We start from the raw sequence: 20,432 nt of genomic DNA on the forward strand, positions 1-20,432 counted from the left end.
TGGTACTCTTAGCCTTCGGAGCAGAAGGATTAGTATTTGGGAGACACGCAGTCTTGGCAGTAGCCAAGTCAGTTACAATCTTGTTCAGATATTCCCCAAATAGGAATATAACATAGGAGGGGAGCACCTCCAAAGTCTTTTTGGAGTCCAGGTCCACCTTCCAGGACATCAACCACATAATTCGACGAGCCAGGATAGACATAGTAGATGCCTTGGCCGCCATTACACCTGCATCAGAGGCTGCCTCCTGAATATAGTGGGAGGCTGTGGTAATATAAGACAGATATTGTCTAGCAGTGTCCGAAAAATCCTGAAGCAGCTCATCCTCAATTGCCTGAATCCATGCTTCAATTCCTTTCGGAGCCCAGCAGGCTGCCATAGTGGGTCTATGTACCGCACCAGTAAGAGAGTAAATAGACTTCAGGCATCCCTCCACACGCTTATCCATCGGTTCCTTCGGTGAGGTGACAGTGGTGACAGGCAGTAGATGACACCACGAAAAGAGCGAGATGAGAGTCCACCGGTGGTGGAGTTTCCTACTTGTTACTCAACTCCGCAGAGATAGGATAACGAGCTAACATCTTTTTAGACAGGGAAAATGTATTTCCTGGAGACGAGCAGGATTCCTGACATATGTAAAATAAATGGTCAGAATGTGGCAAGACTTCTTTAGCAACCTTCTGACGTTTGAACATATCAGGTTTCTTAGACGCAGTAGTAGGCTCAATGCCATCATCTATTTGAAGAATTCGCTTAATAGCCTCCACTAGGTTAGGAACATCAACCTGGGTTGTAGATTCCTCATCAGAAGCAACTATATCAGTGTCTGACGGATCAGTATATTCCCCATCCTCAGCAGAGGAATTATCCAAAATATTAGTGGATTGTGAGGAAGAAATGGCCTTTTTAGATGACCTCTTGGCCCCAGAGGGGCGTGGGGTAGACTTTTGTCTAACCAAAGATTGATTTAATTGTTGTAATTGGGTAGACAGAGTATCCGCCCAGGGCGGATTAACTACAGGGACAATAAGTGGCTGCAATGGCACAGGAGGCCCCACAGGGGGCGTAAGATGTGTCACAAATGTAGTCAGCATACTTGAGAACGCTGCCCAAGGTGGGTCCTGATTGGCTACAGGTGCTGCAGGTTGACTGGGTTTATAGCACTCAGTGCCTGAACCAGCAGCTAAAACTTCTCCCTCCGGTAAATCCGTGGTGCCAGTACTGCAGGATGCAGAAGCATTCACGGATTTCCCGCCCTCTGTGGCAGACATTATAAGGAATGTAGCCTTAGGGCGTAACAGTACAATATAGCCAGACAAACACAATACTTGTAAATAACCCCCTATGTTATGTGACAGTAAACACAGGACACAAAACAGAATTTAAGCGGTATGAGGCGACTGAAACACACAATAAAAATACCAAATCGTATATTCTGTGTAACACTATATATATATATATACCGTATATACTCGAGTATAAGCCGAGTTTTTCAGCACATTTTTTGTGCTGAAAAAGCACCCCTCGGCTTATACTCGAGTGATGCGCCCGGAGCCCTGTGCAGGAGCAGAGCACAGGAAGCAGCCGTGAGAGAAGGAGGAGGAGGAGAGAGGGGGACTCGGGAGCCGCAGCAGCGCACTGTAATTGGTGCATCGACCAGTGACGCTGCTGCAGCCATCCCTCTCCCTCTCCATGCTCACCGAAGTACTGCCGCGCCGCCCGCCTCCTCAGCCGCTGCGCTCTGTCCCAAGGCCGGCCACCGCTGCCCGCACCGCCTGCTGCTGCCTGCACTCGTGCCCCGTCATTGAAGGTTAGTAGAGACAGGCTGCGGGGTGGGGAGCGCGGGTGTGTCGGGGGGAGCGCGGGTGTGTCGTGGGGGGGGGGGTAGTTGGGGGCTGGGCATATCTGGCACTGTGAGGGCATATGGTATCTGGCACTGTGGGGGCATATGATGCACTGTGGAGGCATATCTGGCACTATGAGGGCAAATATCTGGCACCATGGGGGCATATCTAGCACTGTGGGGGCATATCTGGCACTATGAGGGCATATCTGGCACTGGGGGCATATGTAGCACTGTGGGGGCATATCTGGCACTATGAGGGCAAATATCTGGCACCATGGGGGCATATCAAGCACTGTGGGGGCATATCTGGCACTATGAGGGCATATCTGGCACTGGGGGCATATGTAGCACTGTGGGGGCATATCTGGCACTATGAGGGCATATCTGGCACTATGAGGGCAAATATCTGGCACCATGGGGGCATATCTCTAGCACTGTGGGGGTATATCTGGCACTGGGGGGCATATATGGCAGTATGAGGGCCGTGTCCAGCTATAGCTGCATTTACCACCCTAGGCTTATACTCGAGTCAATAAGTTTTCCCAGTTTTTTGGGGGAAAATTAGGTGCCTCGGCTTATATTCGGGTCGACTTATACTCGAGTATATACGGTATATATATCTATCTATCTATCTATCTATCTATCTATCTATATACTGCTCAAAAAAATAAAGGGAACACTAAAATAACACATCCTAGATCTGAATGAATGAAATATTCTTATTAAATACTTTGTTCTTTACATAGTTGAATGTGCTGACAACAAAATCACACAAAAATTATCAATGGAAATCAAATTTATTAACCCATGGAGGTCTGGATTTGGAGTCACACTCAAAATTAAAGTGGAAAAACACACTACAGGCTGATCCAACTTTGATGTAATGTCCTTAAAACAAGTCAAAATTAGGCTCAGTAGTGTGTGTGGCCTCCACGTGCCTGTATGACCTCCCTACAATGCCTAGGCATGCTCCTGATGAGGTGGCGGATGGTCTCCTGAGGGATCTCCTCCCAGACCTGGACTAAGGCATCCGCCAACTCCTGGACAGTCTGTGGTGCAACGTGTCGTCGGTGGATGGAGCGAGACATGATGTCCCAGATGTGTTCAATTGGATTCAGGTCTGGGGAACGGGTGGGCCAGTCCATAGCATCAATGCCTTCGTCTTGCAGGAACTGCTGACACTCCAGCCACATGAGGTCTAGCATTGTCTTGCATTAGGAGGAACCCAGGGCCAACCGCACCAGCATATGGTCTCACAAGGGGTCTGAGGATCTCATTTCGGTACCTAATGGCAGTTAGGCTACCTCTGGCGAGCACATGGAGGGCTGTGCGGCCCCCCAAAGAAATGCCACCCCACACCATTACTGACCCACTACCAAACCGGTCATGCTGGAGGATTTTGCCGGCAGCAGAACATTCTCCTTGGCGTCTCCAGACTCTGTCACGTCTGTCACATGTGCTCAGTGAGAACCTGCTTTCATCTGTGAAGAGCACAGGGCGCCAGTGGCGAATTTGCCAATCTTGGTGTTCTCTGGCAAATGCCAAACGTCCTGCACGGTGTTGGGCTGTAAGCACAAGCCCCACCTGTGGACGTCGGGCCCTCATACCACCCTCATGGAGTCTGTTTCTGATCGTTTGAGTAGACACATGCACATTTGTGGCTTGCTGGAAGTCATTTTTCAGGGCTCTGGCAGTGCTCCTCCTATTCCTCCTTGCACAAAGGCGGAGGTAGCGGTCCTGCTGCTGGGTTGTTGCCCTCCTACGGCCTCCTCCACGTCTCCTGATGTACTGGCCTGTCTCCTGGTAGCGCCTCCATGCTCTGGACACTACGCAGACAGACACAGCAAACCTTCTTGCCAGAGCTCGCAATGATGTGCCATCCTGGATGAGCTGCACTACCTGAGCCACTTGTGTGGGTTGTAGACTCCGTCTCATGCTACCACTAGAGTGAAAGCACCGCCACTTTCAAAAGTGACCAAAACATCAGCCAGAAAGCATAGGAGCTGAGAAGTGGTCTGTGGTCACCACCTGCAGAACAACTCCTTTATTGGGGGTGTCTTGCTAATTGCCTATAATTTCCACCTGTTGTCTATTCCATTTGCACAACAGCATGTGAAATTGATTGTCAATCAGTGTTGCTTCCTAAGTGGACAGTTTGATTTCACAGAAGTGTGATTGACTTGGAGTTACATTGTGTTGTTTAAGTGTTCCCTTTATTTTTTTGAGCAGTGTATATATATATATATATATACAGGTTGAGTATCCCATATCCAAATATTCCGAAATACGGAATATTCCGAAATACGGACTTTTTTGAGTGAGAGTGAGATAGTGAAACCTTTGTTTTTTGATGATTCAATGTACACAAACGTTGTTTATTACACAAAGTTATTAAAAATATTGTATTAAATGACCTTCAGGCTGTGTGTATAAGGTGTATGTGAAACATAAATGAATTGTGTGAATGTACACACACTTTGTTTAATGCACAAAGTTATAAAAAATATTGGCTTAAATGACCTTCAGGCCGTGTGTATAAGGTGTATATGAAACATAAATGCATTCTGTGCTTAGACTTAGGTCCCATCACCATGATATCTCATTATGGTATGCAATTATTCCAAAATACGGAAAAATCCGATATCCAAAATACCTGTGGTCCCAAGCATTTTGGATAAGGGATACTCAACCTGTATATATATATATATATATATATATATATATATATATATGGGACCCTGACGCACCTAGCCCCTCAGGGTACAGAATATAGTGATAGCAATATGTGCTACAGGAGAATGGAATCCCATACAGCAGCTACAGGCACACTCAGTCACATGTACAATGCAGAAGTTATTACATATAAACAATAAAACTGCACTGGACTAGTAAAACTACATATAAATATGTATATAGATATGACAATGCACAGTAGATACTGGATGTATATCACAGAACACTTGTACTAAAATATTCAGATAGCAGTACGCTTGTTCTTAACAGTAGCGGATCTTGCCACGGGCAAGCAGTACTTTTGCCCGGGGCGCCGCCTTCCGGAGGGCACCGGCGCCATCCGGAGGGCACCGGCGCCATCCGGAGGGCGCCGCACCATGGCAAGATCCGCTGCTGCTGTGCCCCCCGTGCCGCTGCCCGCTGTGAAGGGAAACTAGACGCTACGCGCAGCAAAGGTCCTCTCCACGAAGCGTCTAGTTTTCCTTCGTGGAGAGGACCTTTGCTGTGCGGTGCGCGATGACGTCATCGCGCACCGCACATCCTACTACAGTACAGGGGGCGTAACTGACCACGCCCCCTGTATGAAGCCACGCTCCCTAATGCCGCCCGGGGTGCAAGAAGCCCCGGAACCGGCCCTGGTTCTTAACTAACACTGTCTAAAATGACATGTAGAATACTTAAGTGCCAGTAAATGCACAGCGTTGATGAGAAAATAAGAATTTACTTACCGATAATTCTATTTCTCATAGTCCGTAGTGGATGCTGGGGACTCCGTCAGGACCATGGGGAATAGCGGGCTCCGCAGGAGACAGGGCACATCTTTAAAAGCTTTTAGGTCACATGGTGCGTACTGGCTCCTCCCCCTATGACCCTCCTCCAAGCCTCAGTTAGGTACTGTGCCCGGACGAGCGTACACAATAAGGAAGGATCTTGAATCCCGGGTAAGACTCATACCAGCCACACCAATCACACCGTACAACTTGTGATCTGAACCCAGTTAACAGTATGATAACAAAAAGAAGTAGCCTCTGAAAAGATGGCTCACAACAACAGTAATAACCCGATTTTGTAACAATAACTATGTACAAGCATTGCAGACAATCCGCACTTGGGATGGGCGCCCAGCATCCACTACGGACTATGAGAAATAGAATTATCGGTAAGTAAATTCTTATTTTCTCTAACGTCCTAGTGGATGCTGGGGACTCCGTCAGGACCATGGGGATTATACCAAAGCTCCCAAACGGGCGGGAGAGTGCGGATGACTCTGCAGCACCGAATGAGAAAACTCCAGGTCCTCTTTAGCCAGAGTATCAAATTTGTAAAATTTTACAAACGTGTTCTCCCCTGACCACGTAGCTGCTCGGCAAAGTTGTAATGCCGAGACCCCTCGGGCAGCCGCCCAAGATGAGCCCACCTTCCTTGTGGAGTGGGCCTTTACAGATTTAGGCTGTGGCACGCCTGCCACAGAATGTGCAAGTTGGATTGTGCTACAGATCCAACGTGCAATCGTCTGTTTAGACGCAGGAGCACCCATCTTGTTGGGTGCATACAATGTAAACAACGAGTCAGTTTTTCTGACTCCAGCTGTCCTTGAAATATATATTTTTAATGCTCCGACAACGTCCAGTAACTTGGAGTCCTCCAAGTCGCTAGTAGCCGCAGGCACCACAATAGGCTGGTTTAAGTGAAATGCCGAAACCACCTTAGGGAGAAATTGAGGACGTGTCCTCAATTCTGCCCTGTCCGAATGGAATATCAGATATGGGCTCTTGTATGACAAAGCTGCCAACTCTGAAACTCTCCTGGCAGAAGCCAGGGCCAACAGCATGGTTACCTTCCATGTAAGGTATTTTAATTCTACCGATTTTAACGGCTCAAACCAATGAGATTTGAGAAAATTTAGAACCACGTTCAAATCCCACGGTGCCACTGGAGGCACTATTGGGGGTTGTATATGTAGTACACCTTTGACAAAAGTTTGTACTTCAGGCACTGACGCCAATTCCTTCTGGAAGAAAATTGATAAGGCCGAAATTTGAACTTTAATGGACCCCAATTTTAGGCCCATAGACAATCCTGCTTGCAGGAAATGTAAGAATCGACCCAATTGAAATTCTTCCGTTGGAGCCTTCTTGGCCTCACACCACGCAACATATTTTCGCCAAATGCGGTGATAATGTTGTACAGTCACTTCCTTTCTAGCCTTAATCAAGGTAGGAATAACTTCCTCTGGAATGCCCTTTTCTTTTAGAATCCGGCGTTCAACCGCCATGCCGTCAAACGCAGACGCGGTAAGTCTTGGAACATACAAGGTCCCTGCTGAAGCAGATCCCTTCTTAGAGGTAGAGGCCACGGATCCTCCGTGAGCATCTCTTGAAGTTCCGGATACCAAGTTCTTCTTGGCCAGTCCGGAGCCACCAGTATCGTTCTTACTCCTCTTTTCCGTATAATTCTCAGTACCTTTGGTATGAGAGGCAGAGGAGGGAACACATACACTGACTGGTACACCCACGGTGTTACCAGAGCGTCCACAGCTATTGCCTGAGGGTCTCTTGACCTGGCGCAATACCTGTCCAATTTTTTGTTGAGGCGAGACGCCATCATGTCCACCTTTGGTTTTTCCCAACGGTTCACAATCATGTGGAAAACTTCTGGATGAAGTCCCCACTCTCCCGGGTGAAGGTCGTGTCTGCTGAGGAAATCTGCTTCCCAGTTGTCCACTCCCGGGATGAACACTGCTGACAGTGCTATGACATGATTCTCCGCCCAGCGCAGAATCCTTGCAGCTTCTGCCATTGCACTCCTGCTTCTCGTGCCGCCTTGTCGGTTTACGTGGGCGACTGCCGTGATGTTGTCGGACTGGATCAACACCGGCTGACCCTGAAGCAGCGGTTTTGCCAGACTTAGAGCATTGTAGATCGCTCTTAGCTCCAGTATATTTATGTGAAGAGACGTCTCCAGGTTTGACCACACGCCCTGGAAGTTTCTTCCCTTTGTGACTGCTCCCCAACCTCGTAGGCTGGCATCCGTAGTCACCAGGACCCAGTCCTGTATGCCGAATCTGCGGCCCACTAACAGATGGGCAGTCTGCAACCACCACAGGAGAGACAACCTTGTTCTCGGTGACAGTGTTATCCGCTGATGCATGTGCAGATGCGATCCGGACCATTTGTCCAGCAGATCCCACTGAAATGTCCGTGCATGGAATCTGCCGAATGGAATCGCTTCGTACGAAGCCACCATCTTTCCCAGGACTCTTGTGCATTGATGTACTGACACAGTTCCTGGTTTTAGGAGGTTCCTGACAAGTTCGGATAACTCCCTTGCTTTCTCTTCCGGGAGAAATACCTTTTTCTGAACCGTGTCCAGAATCATACCCAGGAACAGCAGATGCGTTGTCGGGGTCAATTGAGATTTTGGAAGATTTAGAATCCACCCGTGTTGCTGAAGCACTACTTGTGTTAGCGCCACACCGACTTCCAGCTGTTCTCTGGACTTTGCCCTTATCAGGAGATCGTCCAAGTAAGGGATAATTAATACGCCTTTTCTTCGTAGAAGAACCATCATTTCGGTCATTACCTTGGTAAAGACCCGAGGGGCCGTGGACAAACCAAACGGCAGCGTTTGAAACTGATAATGACAGTCTTGTATCACGAACCTGAGATACCCTTGGTGTGAGGGGTAAATCGGGACATGTAGATAAGCATCTTTTATGTCCAAGGACACCATGAAGTCTCCTTCTTCCAGATTCGCTATCACTGCCCTGAGTGACTCCATCTTGAACTTGAATTTCTGTATGTACAGGTTCAAGGATTTCAGATTTAGAATAGGCCTTACCGAACCGTCCGGTTTCGGTACCACAAATAGAGTGGAATAATACCCCTTTCCCTGTTGTAGGAGGGGTACCTTGACTATCACCTGCTGAGAATACAGCTTGTGAATGGCTTCCAAAACCGACGTCCTTTCTGAGGGAGACGTTGGTAAAGCAGACTTTAGGAACCGGCGAGGGGGAAACCTTTCGAACTCCAGCATGTAACCCTGAGATATTATCTGCAGGACCCACGGGTCCACTTGTGAGTGAGCCCATTGATTGCTGAAAATCTTGAGTCGACCCCCCACCGTTCCTGAGTCCGCTTGTAAAGCCCCAGCGTCATGCTGATGGCTTTGTAGAAGCCGGGGTGGGCTTCTGTTCCTGGGCAGGGGCTGCGTGCTGCCCTTTCTTACCCTTTCCTCTGCCTCTCGGCAGATAAGACTGTCCTTTTGGTCGCTTTTTATAGGAGCGAAAGGACTGCGGCTGAAAAGACGGTGTCTTTTTCTGTTGTGAAGGGGTCTGAGGTAAAAAGGTGGATTTGCCGGCAGTTGCCGTGGTCACCAGGTCCGAAAGACCGACCCCAAACAATTCCTCTCCTTTATATGGCAATACTTCCATATGCCTCTTGGAATCCGCATCACCTGACCACTGTCGCGTCCATAAACTTCTTCTGGCAGATATGGACATCGCGCTTACTCTTGATGCTAGAGTACAAACATCCCTCTGAGCATCTCGCATATAAAGAAAAGCATCCTTTAATTGCTCTAGAGTCAATAAAATACTGTCCCTATCCAGGGTCTCAATATTTTCAGTCAGAGAATCCAACCACACTACCCCAGCACTGCACATCCAGGCTGAGGCTATTGCCGGTCGCAGTATAACACCAGTATGTGTGTATATACTCTTCAGTGTAGTTTCCAGCCTCCTATCTGCTGGATCCTTGAGGGCGGCCGTATCAGGAGACGGCAACGCCACTTGCTTTGATAAACGTGTGAGCGCCTTATCCACCTTAGGGGGTGTTTCCCAGCGCGCCCTAACCTCTGGTGGGAAAGGGTATAATGCCAATAACTTCTTTGAAATTAGCAATTTTCTATCGGGGGTAACCCACGCTTCATCACACACATCATTCAATTCCTCTGATTCTGGGAAAAATACAGGTAGTTTTTTCACCCCCCACATAATACCCCTTTTTGAGGTACCAGCAGTATCAGAGATCTGCAACGCCTCCTTCATTGCCGTGATCATATAACGTGTGGCCCTATTGGAAAATACGTTTGTTTCTTCACCGTCGACACTAGATTCATCTGTGTCGGTACCCGTGTCGACTGACTGAGGTAAAGGACGTTTTACAGCCCCTGACGGTGTCTGAGACGCCTGAACCGGTACTAACTGGTTTGCCGGGCGTCTTATTTCGTCCACTGACTTTTGTAGTGTGCTGACATTATCACGTAATTCCATAACTAAAGCCATCCATTCCGGTGTCGACTCCCTAGGGGGTGACATTACCATCATCGGCAATTGCTCTGCCTCCACACCAACATCGTCCTCATACATGTCGACACACACGTACCGACACACAGCAGCCACACAGGGAATGCTCTAATCGAAGACAGGACCCCTTAGCCCTTTGGGGAGACAGAGGGAGAGTTTGCCAGCACACACCAAAAGCGCTATAAATGTATATAAACAACCCTAGAAGGTGTTGTTTACTATATATGCGCTCTTAATATATAAATATCGCCAATTTATGCCCCCCTTCTCTTTGTTACCCTGTTTCTGTAGTGCAGTGCAGGGGAGAGTCCTGGGAGCCTTCCTCACCAGCGGAGCTGAGCAGGAAAATGGCGCTGAGTGCTGAGGAGAATAAGCTCCGCCCCTTTTTCGGCGGGATTTTTCTCCCGGTTTTTAAGAAACTGGCCTGGGTCAAAATACATACATATAGCCTTAATGGGTATATGTGATGTATTTATTTTGCCACTAAAGGTAATTATATTGCTGCCCAGGGCGCCCCCAGCAGCGCCCTGCACCCTCCGTGACTGAGTCAGTGAGCCGTGTGACAACAATGGCGCACAGCTGCAGTGCTGTGCGCTGCCTTCATGAAGACTGTGGAGTCTTCTGCCGCCTGTTTTCCGGACCTCCGTTCTGCCGTCTCTTCAGCGTCTGTAAGGGGGATCGGCGGCGCGGCTCCGGGACGAACCCCAGGCTGACCTGTGTTCCGACTCCCTCTGGAGCTAAGTGTCCAGTAGCCTAAGACTCCAATCCATCCTGCACGCAGGTGAGTTGGAAATCTCTCCCCTAAGTCCCTCGATGCAGTGATCCTGTTGCCAGCAGGAATCACTGAGATTGAAACCTAAAAAAAAACTTTTCTAAACAGCTCTTTAAGAGAGCCACCTAGATTGCACCCTCTCGGACGGGCACAAAAACCTAACTGAGGCTTGGAGGAGGGTCATAGGGGGAGGAGCCAGTACGCACCATGTGACCTAAAAGCTTTTTTAGATGTGCCCTGTCTCCTGCGGAGCCCGCTATTCCCCATGGTCCTGACGGAGTCCCCAGCATCCACTAGGACGTTAGAGAAAGGCAGCTTTACAGAGGAGACAGAGCCCTGCAGTTCCAGAGATCAGCCCAGCTAGTAATGAAGATGGCACCAAAATCTCTGTCAGGGAGTGAGGGAGATTGAAATGCAGCTCCAGTGTGGGAACACCAGCAGTAGATGGAGCCCGGAGCTGGGGGAGGGGCTACAGGTCAACGCCTTATCCCCTATGCTGGTCCTCACCACCGGGTACTGTGGAGCCTATATCAAACGGATTTTAGTAAATCCGAACTGTGCTCCCTTGCCCTGGTGGATATTGGACCTCATTCCGAGTTGATCGCTAGCTGCTTTCGGTCGCAGTGCGGCGATTAGGTGAAAAAGCGGCATTTCAGCGCATGCATACCGGCCGCAGTATGCATGCGCAAAGTACTTTCACACAAAACTATGCAGTTTTACACAAGGTCGAGCGACGCTTTTCTGACGCTCTGTTGATCGGTGAGTGATTGACAGGAAGTGGGAAGTGGGTGTTTCTGGGTGGTAACTGGCCCTATTCAGGGAGTGTGCTAAAAACGCAGGCGTGTCAGGTAAAAACGCAGGCGTGTCTGGGGAAACGGGGGAGTGGCTGGCCGAACGCAGGGCGTGTTTGTGATGTCAAAACAGGAACTAAACTGTCTGCAGTGATCGCAAGGTAGGAGTAGGTTTGGAGCTGCTCAGAAACTGCATGAATATTTTTTCAAGCAGTTCTGCTAACCTTTCGGTCGCACTTCTGCTAAGCTAAGATACACTCCCAGAGGGTGGCGGCCTAGCGTGTGCACTGCTGCTAAAAGCAGCTAGCGAGCGATCAACTCGGAATGAGGGCCATAGTGGGGTCCCTGTGCAGTACAGTGTCCACGCCAGTGGCGCGGTCCATCTACTGGGACCGCGACCGAACCGCAATTATCCGGCGGGTCCCACCTGGGGGACGCTCTTACCTCCTCCCTGATGTGCAGCCACGTGATCCTGGAGAGCATCAGCGGTGGTGTGCCTGATGACCGGTGCGCCTCTGCTGCAAGTACCCGGGAACCCGGCCACGGGAGTATGCAGCGCTGCTGGGGATGTGAAGGACCCGCAGCACAGAATGTCAGACTGACATAAATAGTGCTGCGGCCCTTGAAGTCTTCTTAAAAAGCTCTTTTCAGGGCTGCCTAGCGCAGCCCCACCTGTTAGTGACCTGCCCCAACTTACAAACTAAACTCCAGTGCCTGGAGGCGGGGTTATAGAGGAGGCGGTGCAATGCATCCTGGGAACAGTCAAAGCTTTTGCCTGTTGGTGCCTCAGATCAAAATCCAACTCTACACCCCCGATGTTATTCCCTGTGGAATACCAGTGTACCCCGCTGCAGAAAATATGTTTACATACTGTACATTTTTTTTCAGAATTAAAAGCAATGTAAGTAATGATATTTAAACATTATGGTATATATTTGTAAACTGGTAACTCACTGAATTTGTATTCACAAGGAGTTCAAGTACACAACAATCTGATTGCAGTAAACAAACATGAAATCCTGTGATTGTGGGTCATTAATGGTGGCAATTACCAATGGGAAATATCTCTAGACTATCCATAGGAACCGGGCATATACAACATGGCAGGTCAAATTGTGAAATGTAATATTTCTGATATTTCCAGAATATATTGGATTTCTAAGAGTACAGTATGTTCTTAAGTCATCAAAGAAAATAATCTAATAGCCACAGTCAGTGTTGGACTAGGGTATGAAGGGCCCACCGGGGAATGCAGTTGTAGGTGCCCATGTTTAGGAGTGGTCAGTCTCCAGAGGGGGTGTGGCCAGCCATTACATTGTATTGCCTAACCATTAGTAAGTGCATGGGCTGGGCCCCTTGACAAATATATAAATACTTCTAGTGCGTGCATGATAATGTACCAGATAAATATTGGCAATGCACTGTAGAGAATACATTATAGTCCTGTGCAGTATAAGGTAACATATGTATAATGTTTATGTATAATTCAAGAACACAGTCTGGAACCTGATCACTAGAGGAGGAGAAGGAGGGGGCCCAGGCAGTGCGGCCCACCGGTGGTTTCCCCTGTACCCCTGTGGGCCAGTCCGACTCTGGCCACAGTTCCCTGATAACTTACTTACAGATCACATTTTATAGATCAACAATGACACTTTGGCGTATATGACCTGCACATTTACATTCTAGGACATAGGTTCTCAAACTCGGTCCTCAGGACCCCACACAGTGCATGTTTTGCAGGTAACCCAGCAGGTGCACAGGTGTATTAATTACTCACTGACACATTTGAAGAGGTCCACAGGTGGAGCTAATTATTTCACTTGTGATTCTGCAAAACATGCACTGTGTGGGGTCCTGAGGACAGAGTTTGAGAACCTGTGTTCTAGGAGATAATGAAACATTCAGTAAATCTAATTAATTGTATTATGTAAGTGAAAGCAAAATTATAACCCATATTTAAACAAAATTAAATAATGATTAGTTTTATTTAATTTTACACTTTCACCAACTTTCAGTTGCTATGAAACAGAACGATTGCTGCTAGTATTGTTTCTGTAAGGTTATTAAAATAATTGTTTTTGTAAGGTTATTAAAATAATAATTCACCAAACGTTTCCACAGTACCTTGGTCTCCGGAAGGCTAAGCCGTACTGTTGACAAGCCAACCCCACAGTTGGAGTATATACAATAGGCATGAATCTCTCAATGTCTGATGTCAAAACCTTGTAAAAAAGCTTTTCATTCCGATCCTGAAGTCCCATCAATAAAATATACCTGTAACAATAATAAATAACAATTGGTGTCATTGCTAACTTTGCTATTTATTTAGTCTAATTCAATTTGTAAAATATACATTACTTTGCTCAGAGCTTTTGCTATGACTTGCCCCTTCCAAATACGAAAAGTCTAATAGCCCCCCCTTACAGTAACATCAATAGATAATCAAACAACTGCCAATGCAGGACCTTCTGTTTATTACTATGCTTTACATAAGTAAATCTAATTTCCATAGAGCAAATGGTTTTGGTTTTGTTACCAATCCCCCAATTGATTGGCAATCATGCCTACCTTCCACTCACAGGAGATGTTTCTGCAAACTGCACTCTGGAAAAGTTTGTGGGGTGGTGGAATAATCTGATTAGATACACTGTGCAAAGGTGTTCATACTAAATCACACTCCATCTTCCAACTAATATAGAACTAACCACTTTCACTAAATAATAATGTTCACTTTGGCCTCAATTATGACTTAAATTAATGATGAGAAAAGGCGAGGGATGCACTGGGCTTGTTGTTACTGATACCCCTTTCACACCGCAGCTTATACCCGGTATTTTGCCGTTTTAACTGGCTTCCTAAACGGGTCAAGCTGCGATGTGAAAGGGTCCCCTTCAATTTACCGTTTTCAAAATACCGGTATTTTGAAACGGTAAAAAAGCAGGGTCCTACCCGTTTCAGTCCCATTTCACTGTGCAGTGTGAAAGGGTCTGAAACGGTATTTGCAAGCCCCAGAAGATGATAGGCTGTCTCCATGTGTGATGTCACCAGCCACAACCAGGAAACAGCTTGGAAAACACAGGAGACACATGAGAGAGTGGCTTTATAAACGTTTAAATGTGAAAAACACGGAAAAAAATGGCGTGGGGTCCCCCCTCCAAAGCATAACCAGCCTCGGGCTCTTCGAGCTGGTCCTGGTTCTAAAAATGCGGGGGAAAAAATTGACAGGGGATCCCCCGTATTTTTAAAACCAGCACCGGGCTCTGCGCCTAGTGCTGGTGCAAAAAATACGGGGGACAAAACGAGTAGGGGTCCCCCGTATTTTTCACACCAGCATCGGGCTCCACTAGCTGGACAGATAATGCCACAGCCGGGGGTCACTTTTATGCCGTGCCCTGCGGCAGTGGCATTAAATATCCAACTAGTCACCCCTGGCCGGGGTACCCTGGGGGAGTGGGGACCCCTTCAATCAAGGGGTCCCCCCCCCCCAGCCACCCAAGGGCCAGGGGTGAAGCCCGAGGCTGTCCCCCCCCATCCAATGGGCTGCGGATGGGGGGGCTGATAGCCTTTGTTGTAAATGAAAAGATATTGTTTTTTCCAGTAGTACTACAAGTCCCAGCAAGCCTCCCCCGCAAGCTGGTACTTGGAGAACCACAAGTACCAGCATGCGGGAGAAAAACTGGCCCGCTGGTACCTGTAGTTCTAATGAAAAAAAAATACCCAAATAAAAACAGGACACAGACACCGTCGACAGTAAAACTTTATTACACACTGCCGACACACACATACTTACCTATGTTCACACGCCGACATCGGTCCTCTTCTCCATGTAGAATCCAGGGGTACCTGAAAATATAAAAGTTCAATATACTCACCTCAGCCATGGTCCAGAGATAAATCCACGGACTTGGCAAAAAAAGAAAACGAACACCCGGACCTGCGGACCGAAAGGGGTCCCATGCTAACATATGAGACCCCTCTCCCCGAATGCCGGGACATCACGTGACTCCTGTCACTGTAGTCCCTTCAGCCAATCAGGAAGCGCTACTTCCGTGGCGCTCACCTGATTGGCTGTGCACTGTCTGAGCTGTCAGACAGCGCATCGCAAAGCCGCTCCATTACTTTCAATGGTGGGAAGTTTGCGGCTAGCGGTGGGGTCACCCGCCGGTCAGCGGCTGACCGGCGGGTGACCCCACCGCTAGCCGCAAACTTCCCACCATTGAAAGTAATGGAGCGGCTTTGCGATGCGCTGTCTGACAGCTCAGACAGTGCACAGCCAATCAGGTGAGCGCCACGGAAGTAGCGCTTCCTGATTGGCTGAAGGGACTTCAGTGACAGGAGTCACGTGATGTCCCGGCATTCGGGGAGAGGGGTCTCATATGTTAGCATGGGACCCCTTTCGGTCCGCAGGTCCGGGTGTTCGTTTTCTTTTTTTGCCAAGTCCGTGGATTTATCTCTGGACCATCGCTGAGGTGAGTATATTGAACTTTTATATTTTCAGGTACCCCTGGATTCTACATGGAGAAGAGGACCGATGTCGGCGTGTGAACATAGGTAAGTATGTGTGTGTCGGCAGTGTGTAATAAAGTTTTACTGTCGACGGTGTCTGTGTCCTGTTTTTATTTGGGTATTTTTTTTCCATTAGAACTACAGGTACCAGCGGGCCAGTTTTTCTCCCGCATGCTGGTACTTGTGGTTCTCCAAGTACCAGCTTGCGGGGGAGGCTTGCTGGGACTTGTAGTACTACTGGAAAAAACAATATCTTTTCATTTACAACAAAGGCTATCAGCCCCCCCATCCGCAGCCCATTGGATGGGGGGGGACAGCCTCGGGCTTCACCCCTGGCCCTTGGGTGGCTGGGGGGGGGACCCCTTGATTGAAGGGGTCCCCACTCCCCCAGGGTACCCCGGCCAGGGGTGACTAGTTGGATATTTAATGCCACGGCCGCAGGGCACGGCATAAAAGTGACCCCCGGCTGTGGCATTATCTGTCCAGCTAGTGGAGCCCGATGCTGGTGTGAAAAATACGGGGGACCCCTACTCGTTTTGTCCCCCAGATTTTTTGCACCAGCACCAGGCGCAGAGCCCGGTGCTGGTTTTAAAAATACGGGGGATCCCCTGTCAATTTTTCCCCCCGCATTTTTAGAACCAGGACCAGCTCGAAGAGCCCGAGGCTGGTTATGCTTTGGAGGGGGGACCCCACGCCATTTTTTTCCGTGTTTTTAACCATTCCATCTTTAAAAAAAAAAAATAATTTTAAAAAATATATAAATAATACTTGTGCCTCCAAAAAAGACAAACCAAGTACCTAATCCCATCTAATAAAAATAGATATGCTTCAAGCTGCTGGGTTCCATCGTACGACTATCCAAATTATTAATAATGAATTAATTAGTGATTAATAATAATGTGTGGGCCAGAAAAGTCCATTTATAATGACAACCACTGTTTTCTATGGGTGAAACGGGTTCAGTGTGAAAGGTACCAAAACGGTAATGAAATGGTAATTTACTGGTTACAACATGAGATGTGAAAGGGGTTTAACTGCTCAGACCCGTTTTAAGAACCGTTTCAAATACCATTTCAAAAGCAGGTTTTGCGATGTGAAAGCAGCATAACTGTGGTCCTACTGTGTGCTTTAGTTATTTTTATATTGAACAAAGTAGGCCTAATGCAACTAGAAGATGAGTGTCAATTTTGACTATACTTTATACTAGATTGTCAAAATTGACTTGCCCTGCATAGTCTAGCTAGGCTAGCGATACCGACCTCGTGGGACCGCGCATCCGGATCGCAAGGTGACTTTCACCTTGCGATCTACACTAACTTTCCTTGCGATTTTGACTTTATAGTCAAAATCGCAAGTCAAAATCTCACCGTGTGTACACACCTTAACTCCTATCAGCGAGTTCTATCATCTGCTCTTAAGGTGCATACACACGGTGAGATATTGCCTATCTCCGATTTTGACTATTTTACTTGAGATTTTGACTATGTACCAATTTTGACTATCTTTACTTGAGCTATTGGCTATGTGCTATTTTGACTATACTATACTTTGCACTAGATAGTCCAAATTGCCTTGCCTGCACAATCTATTTTTTTCTTGCAATACCAACCCCACGGGAGGGCACATCGGTATCGCAAGCTGTGTACAGGTTTCCTTTTGAAAAAGTTTCCTGTGAAAAGGTTTCCTTTTGATTTTTACTATATAGTCAAAATCGTAAGCATACATCGCACCGTGTGTATGCACCTAGACACACACCATGCACGTTGGTGCAAAGCAGGCATACATGTTGGAGGAGTTGGTGGGTCTTCAGACTTCAATACACAGCCCAAGTGATCAACATATACAATATAGCTGTCAACTGAGCAAGTACTATAATAATTCATACAAAATACCTGCTTGATAGTAATAAGATTTTACTCACCGGTAAATCTATTTCTCGTAGTCCGTAGTGGATGCTGGGAACTCCGTAAGGACCATGGGGAATAGCGGCTCCGCAGGAGACTGGGCACAACTAAAAGAAAGCTTTTAGACTACCTGGTGTGCACTGGCTCCTCCCACTATGACCCTCCTCCAAGCCTCAGTTAGGATACTGTGCCCGGAAGAGCTGACACAATAAGGAAGGATTTTGAATCCCGGGTAAGACTCATACCAGCCACACCAATCACACCGTATAACTTGTGATACTATACCCAGTTAACAGTATGAAATATAACTGAGCCTCTCAACAGATGGCTCAACAATAACCCTTAGTTAGGCAATAACTACATACAAGTATTGCAGACAATCCGCACTTGGGATGGGCGCCCAGCATCCACTACGGACTACGAGAAATAGATTTAACGGTGAGTAAAATCTTATTTTCTCTGACGTCCTAGTGGATGCTGGGAACTCCGTAAGGACCATGGGGATTATACCAAAGCTCCCAAACGGGCGGGAGAGTGCGGATGACTCTGCAGCACCGAATGAGAGAACTCAAGGTCCTCCTCAGCCAGGGTATCAAATTTGTAGAATTTTGCAAACGTGTTTGCCCCTGACCAAGTTGCAGCTCGGCAAAGTTGTAAAGCCGAGACCCCTCGGGCAGCCGCCCAAGATGAGCCCACTTTCCTCGTGGAATGGGCTTTTACTGATTTAGGATGCGGCAATCCAGCCGCAGAATGCTCCAGCTGAATTGTGCTACAAATTCAGCGAGCAATAGTCTGCTTAGAAGCAGGAGCACCTATTTTGTTGGGTGCCTACAGGATAAAAAGCGAGTCAATTTTCCTGACTCCAGCCGTCCTGGAAATATAAATTTTTAAGGCCCTGGCTACGTCCAGTAACTTGGAATCTTCCAAGTCCCTAGTAGCCGCAGGCACTACAATAGATTGGTTCAAGTGAAAAGCTGATACCACCTTAGGGAGAAACTGGGGACGAGTCCTCAATTCTGCCCTATCCATATGGAAAATCAGATAAGGGCTTTTACATGACAAAGCCACCAATTCTGACACACGCCTGGCCGAAGCCAAGGCCAATAACATGACCACTTTCCACGTGAGATATTTCAAATCCACAGTTTTAAGTGGCTCAAACCAATGTGATTTTAGGAAACTCAACACCACGTTGAGATCCCAAGGTGCCACAGGAGGCACAAAAGGGAGCTGAATATGTAGCACTCCCTTTACAAATGTCTGAACTCCAGGCAGTGAAGCCAGTTCTTTCTGGAAGAAAATCGACAGAGCCGAAATCTGGACCTTAATGGAACCCAAGTTTAGGCCCATAGTCACTCCTGACTGTAGGAAGTGCAGAAAACGACCCTAGCTGAAATTCCTCTGTTGGGGCCTTCCTGGCCTCACACCACGCAACATATGTTCGCCAAATACGGTGATAATGGTTTGCGGTTACTTCTTTCCTGGCTTTTATCAGCGTAGGAATGACTTCCTCCGGAATGCCCTTTTCCTTTAGGATCCGGAATTCAACCGCCATGCCGTCAAACGCAGCCACGGTAAGTCTTGGAACAGACAGGGCCCCTGCTGTAGCAGATCCTGTCTGAGCGGTAGAGGCCATGGGTCCTCTGATATCATTTCTTGAAGTTCTGGATACCAAGCTCTTCTTGGCCCATCCGGAACCACGAGTATCGTTCTTACTCCTCGTCTTCTTATTATTCTCAGTACCTTTGGTATGAGAGGCAGAGGAGGGAATACATAAACCGACTGGTACACCCACGGTGTCACTAGAGCGTCCACAGCTATCGCCTGAGGGTCCCTTGACCTGGCGCAATATCTAGTTTTTTGTTTAGGCGGGACGCCATCATGTCCACCTGTGGTCTTTCCCAACAGTTTACCAACAGTTGGAAGACTTCTGGATGAAGTCGCCACTCTCCCGGGTGTAGGTCGTGTCTGCTGAGGAAGTCTGCTTCCCAGTTGACCACTCCCGGAATGAACACTGCTGACAGTGCTAAGACGTGATTTTCCGCCCATCGGAGAATCCTTGTGGCTTCTGCCATCGCCATCCTGCTTCTTGTGCCGCCCTGTCGGTTTACATGGGCGACTGCCGTGATGTTGTCTGATTAAATCAGTACCGGCTGGTTTTGAAGCAGAGGCCTTGCCAGACTTAGGGCATTGTAAATGGCCCTCAGTTCCAGAATATTTATGTGTAGGGACGACTCCTGACTTGACCAAAGTCCTTGGAAATTTCTTCCCTGTGTGACTACCCCCCAGCCTCGAAGGCTGGCATCCGTGGTTACCAGGACCCAGTCCTGTATGCCGAATCTGCGGCCCTCTTGAAGATGAGCACTCTGCAGCCACCACAGTAGAGATAACCCTGTCTCCATGGACCAGGGTATCAGCCGATGCATCTGAAGATGCGATCCCGACCACTTGTCCAAGAGGTCCCACTGAAAGGTTCTTGCATGGAACCTGCCGAATGGAATTCTGCTTCGTAAGAAGCTATCATTTTTCCCAGGACTCGTGTGCAGTGATGCACCGATACCTGTTTTGGTTTCAG

The 20,432-nt window shown here is 47.9% G+C and overlaps 1 protein-coding gene across 2 annotated transcripts in view; it reads right to left on the reverse strand.

The window, feature by feature from the left end:
- ME1 (malic enzyme 1) overlaps positions 1-20,432 on the reverse strand; it is a 672,171-nt gene that overhangs the window by 503,873 nt on the left and 147,866 nt on the right. For both annotated transcript variants that reach the window (XM_063916902.1, XM_063916903.1), the window contains exon 3: positions 13,572-13,721. In XM_063916902.1, coding sequence (XP_063772972.1) covers positions 13,572-13,721 — 150 coding nt within the window. The remainder of the gene's footprint in view (positions 1-13,571; positions 13,722-20,432) is intronic.

The sequence above is a fragment of the Pseudophryne corroboree genome, chromosome 4 (assembly GCF_028390025.1).
Source record: "Pseudophryne corroboree isolate aPseCor3 chromosome 4, aPseCor3.hap2, whole genome shotgun sequence".
Classification (NCBI taxonomy): domain Eukaryota; kingdom Metazoa; phylum Chordata; class Amphibia; order Anura; family Myobatrachidae; genus Pseudophryne; species Pseudophryne corroboree.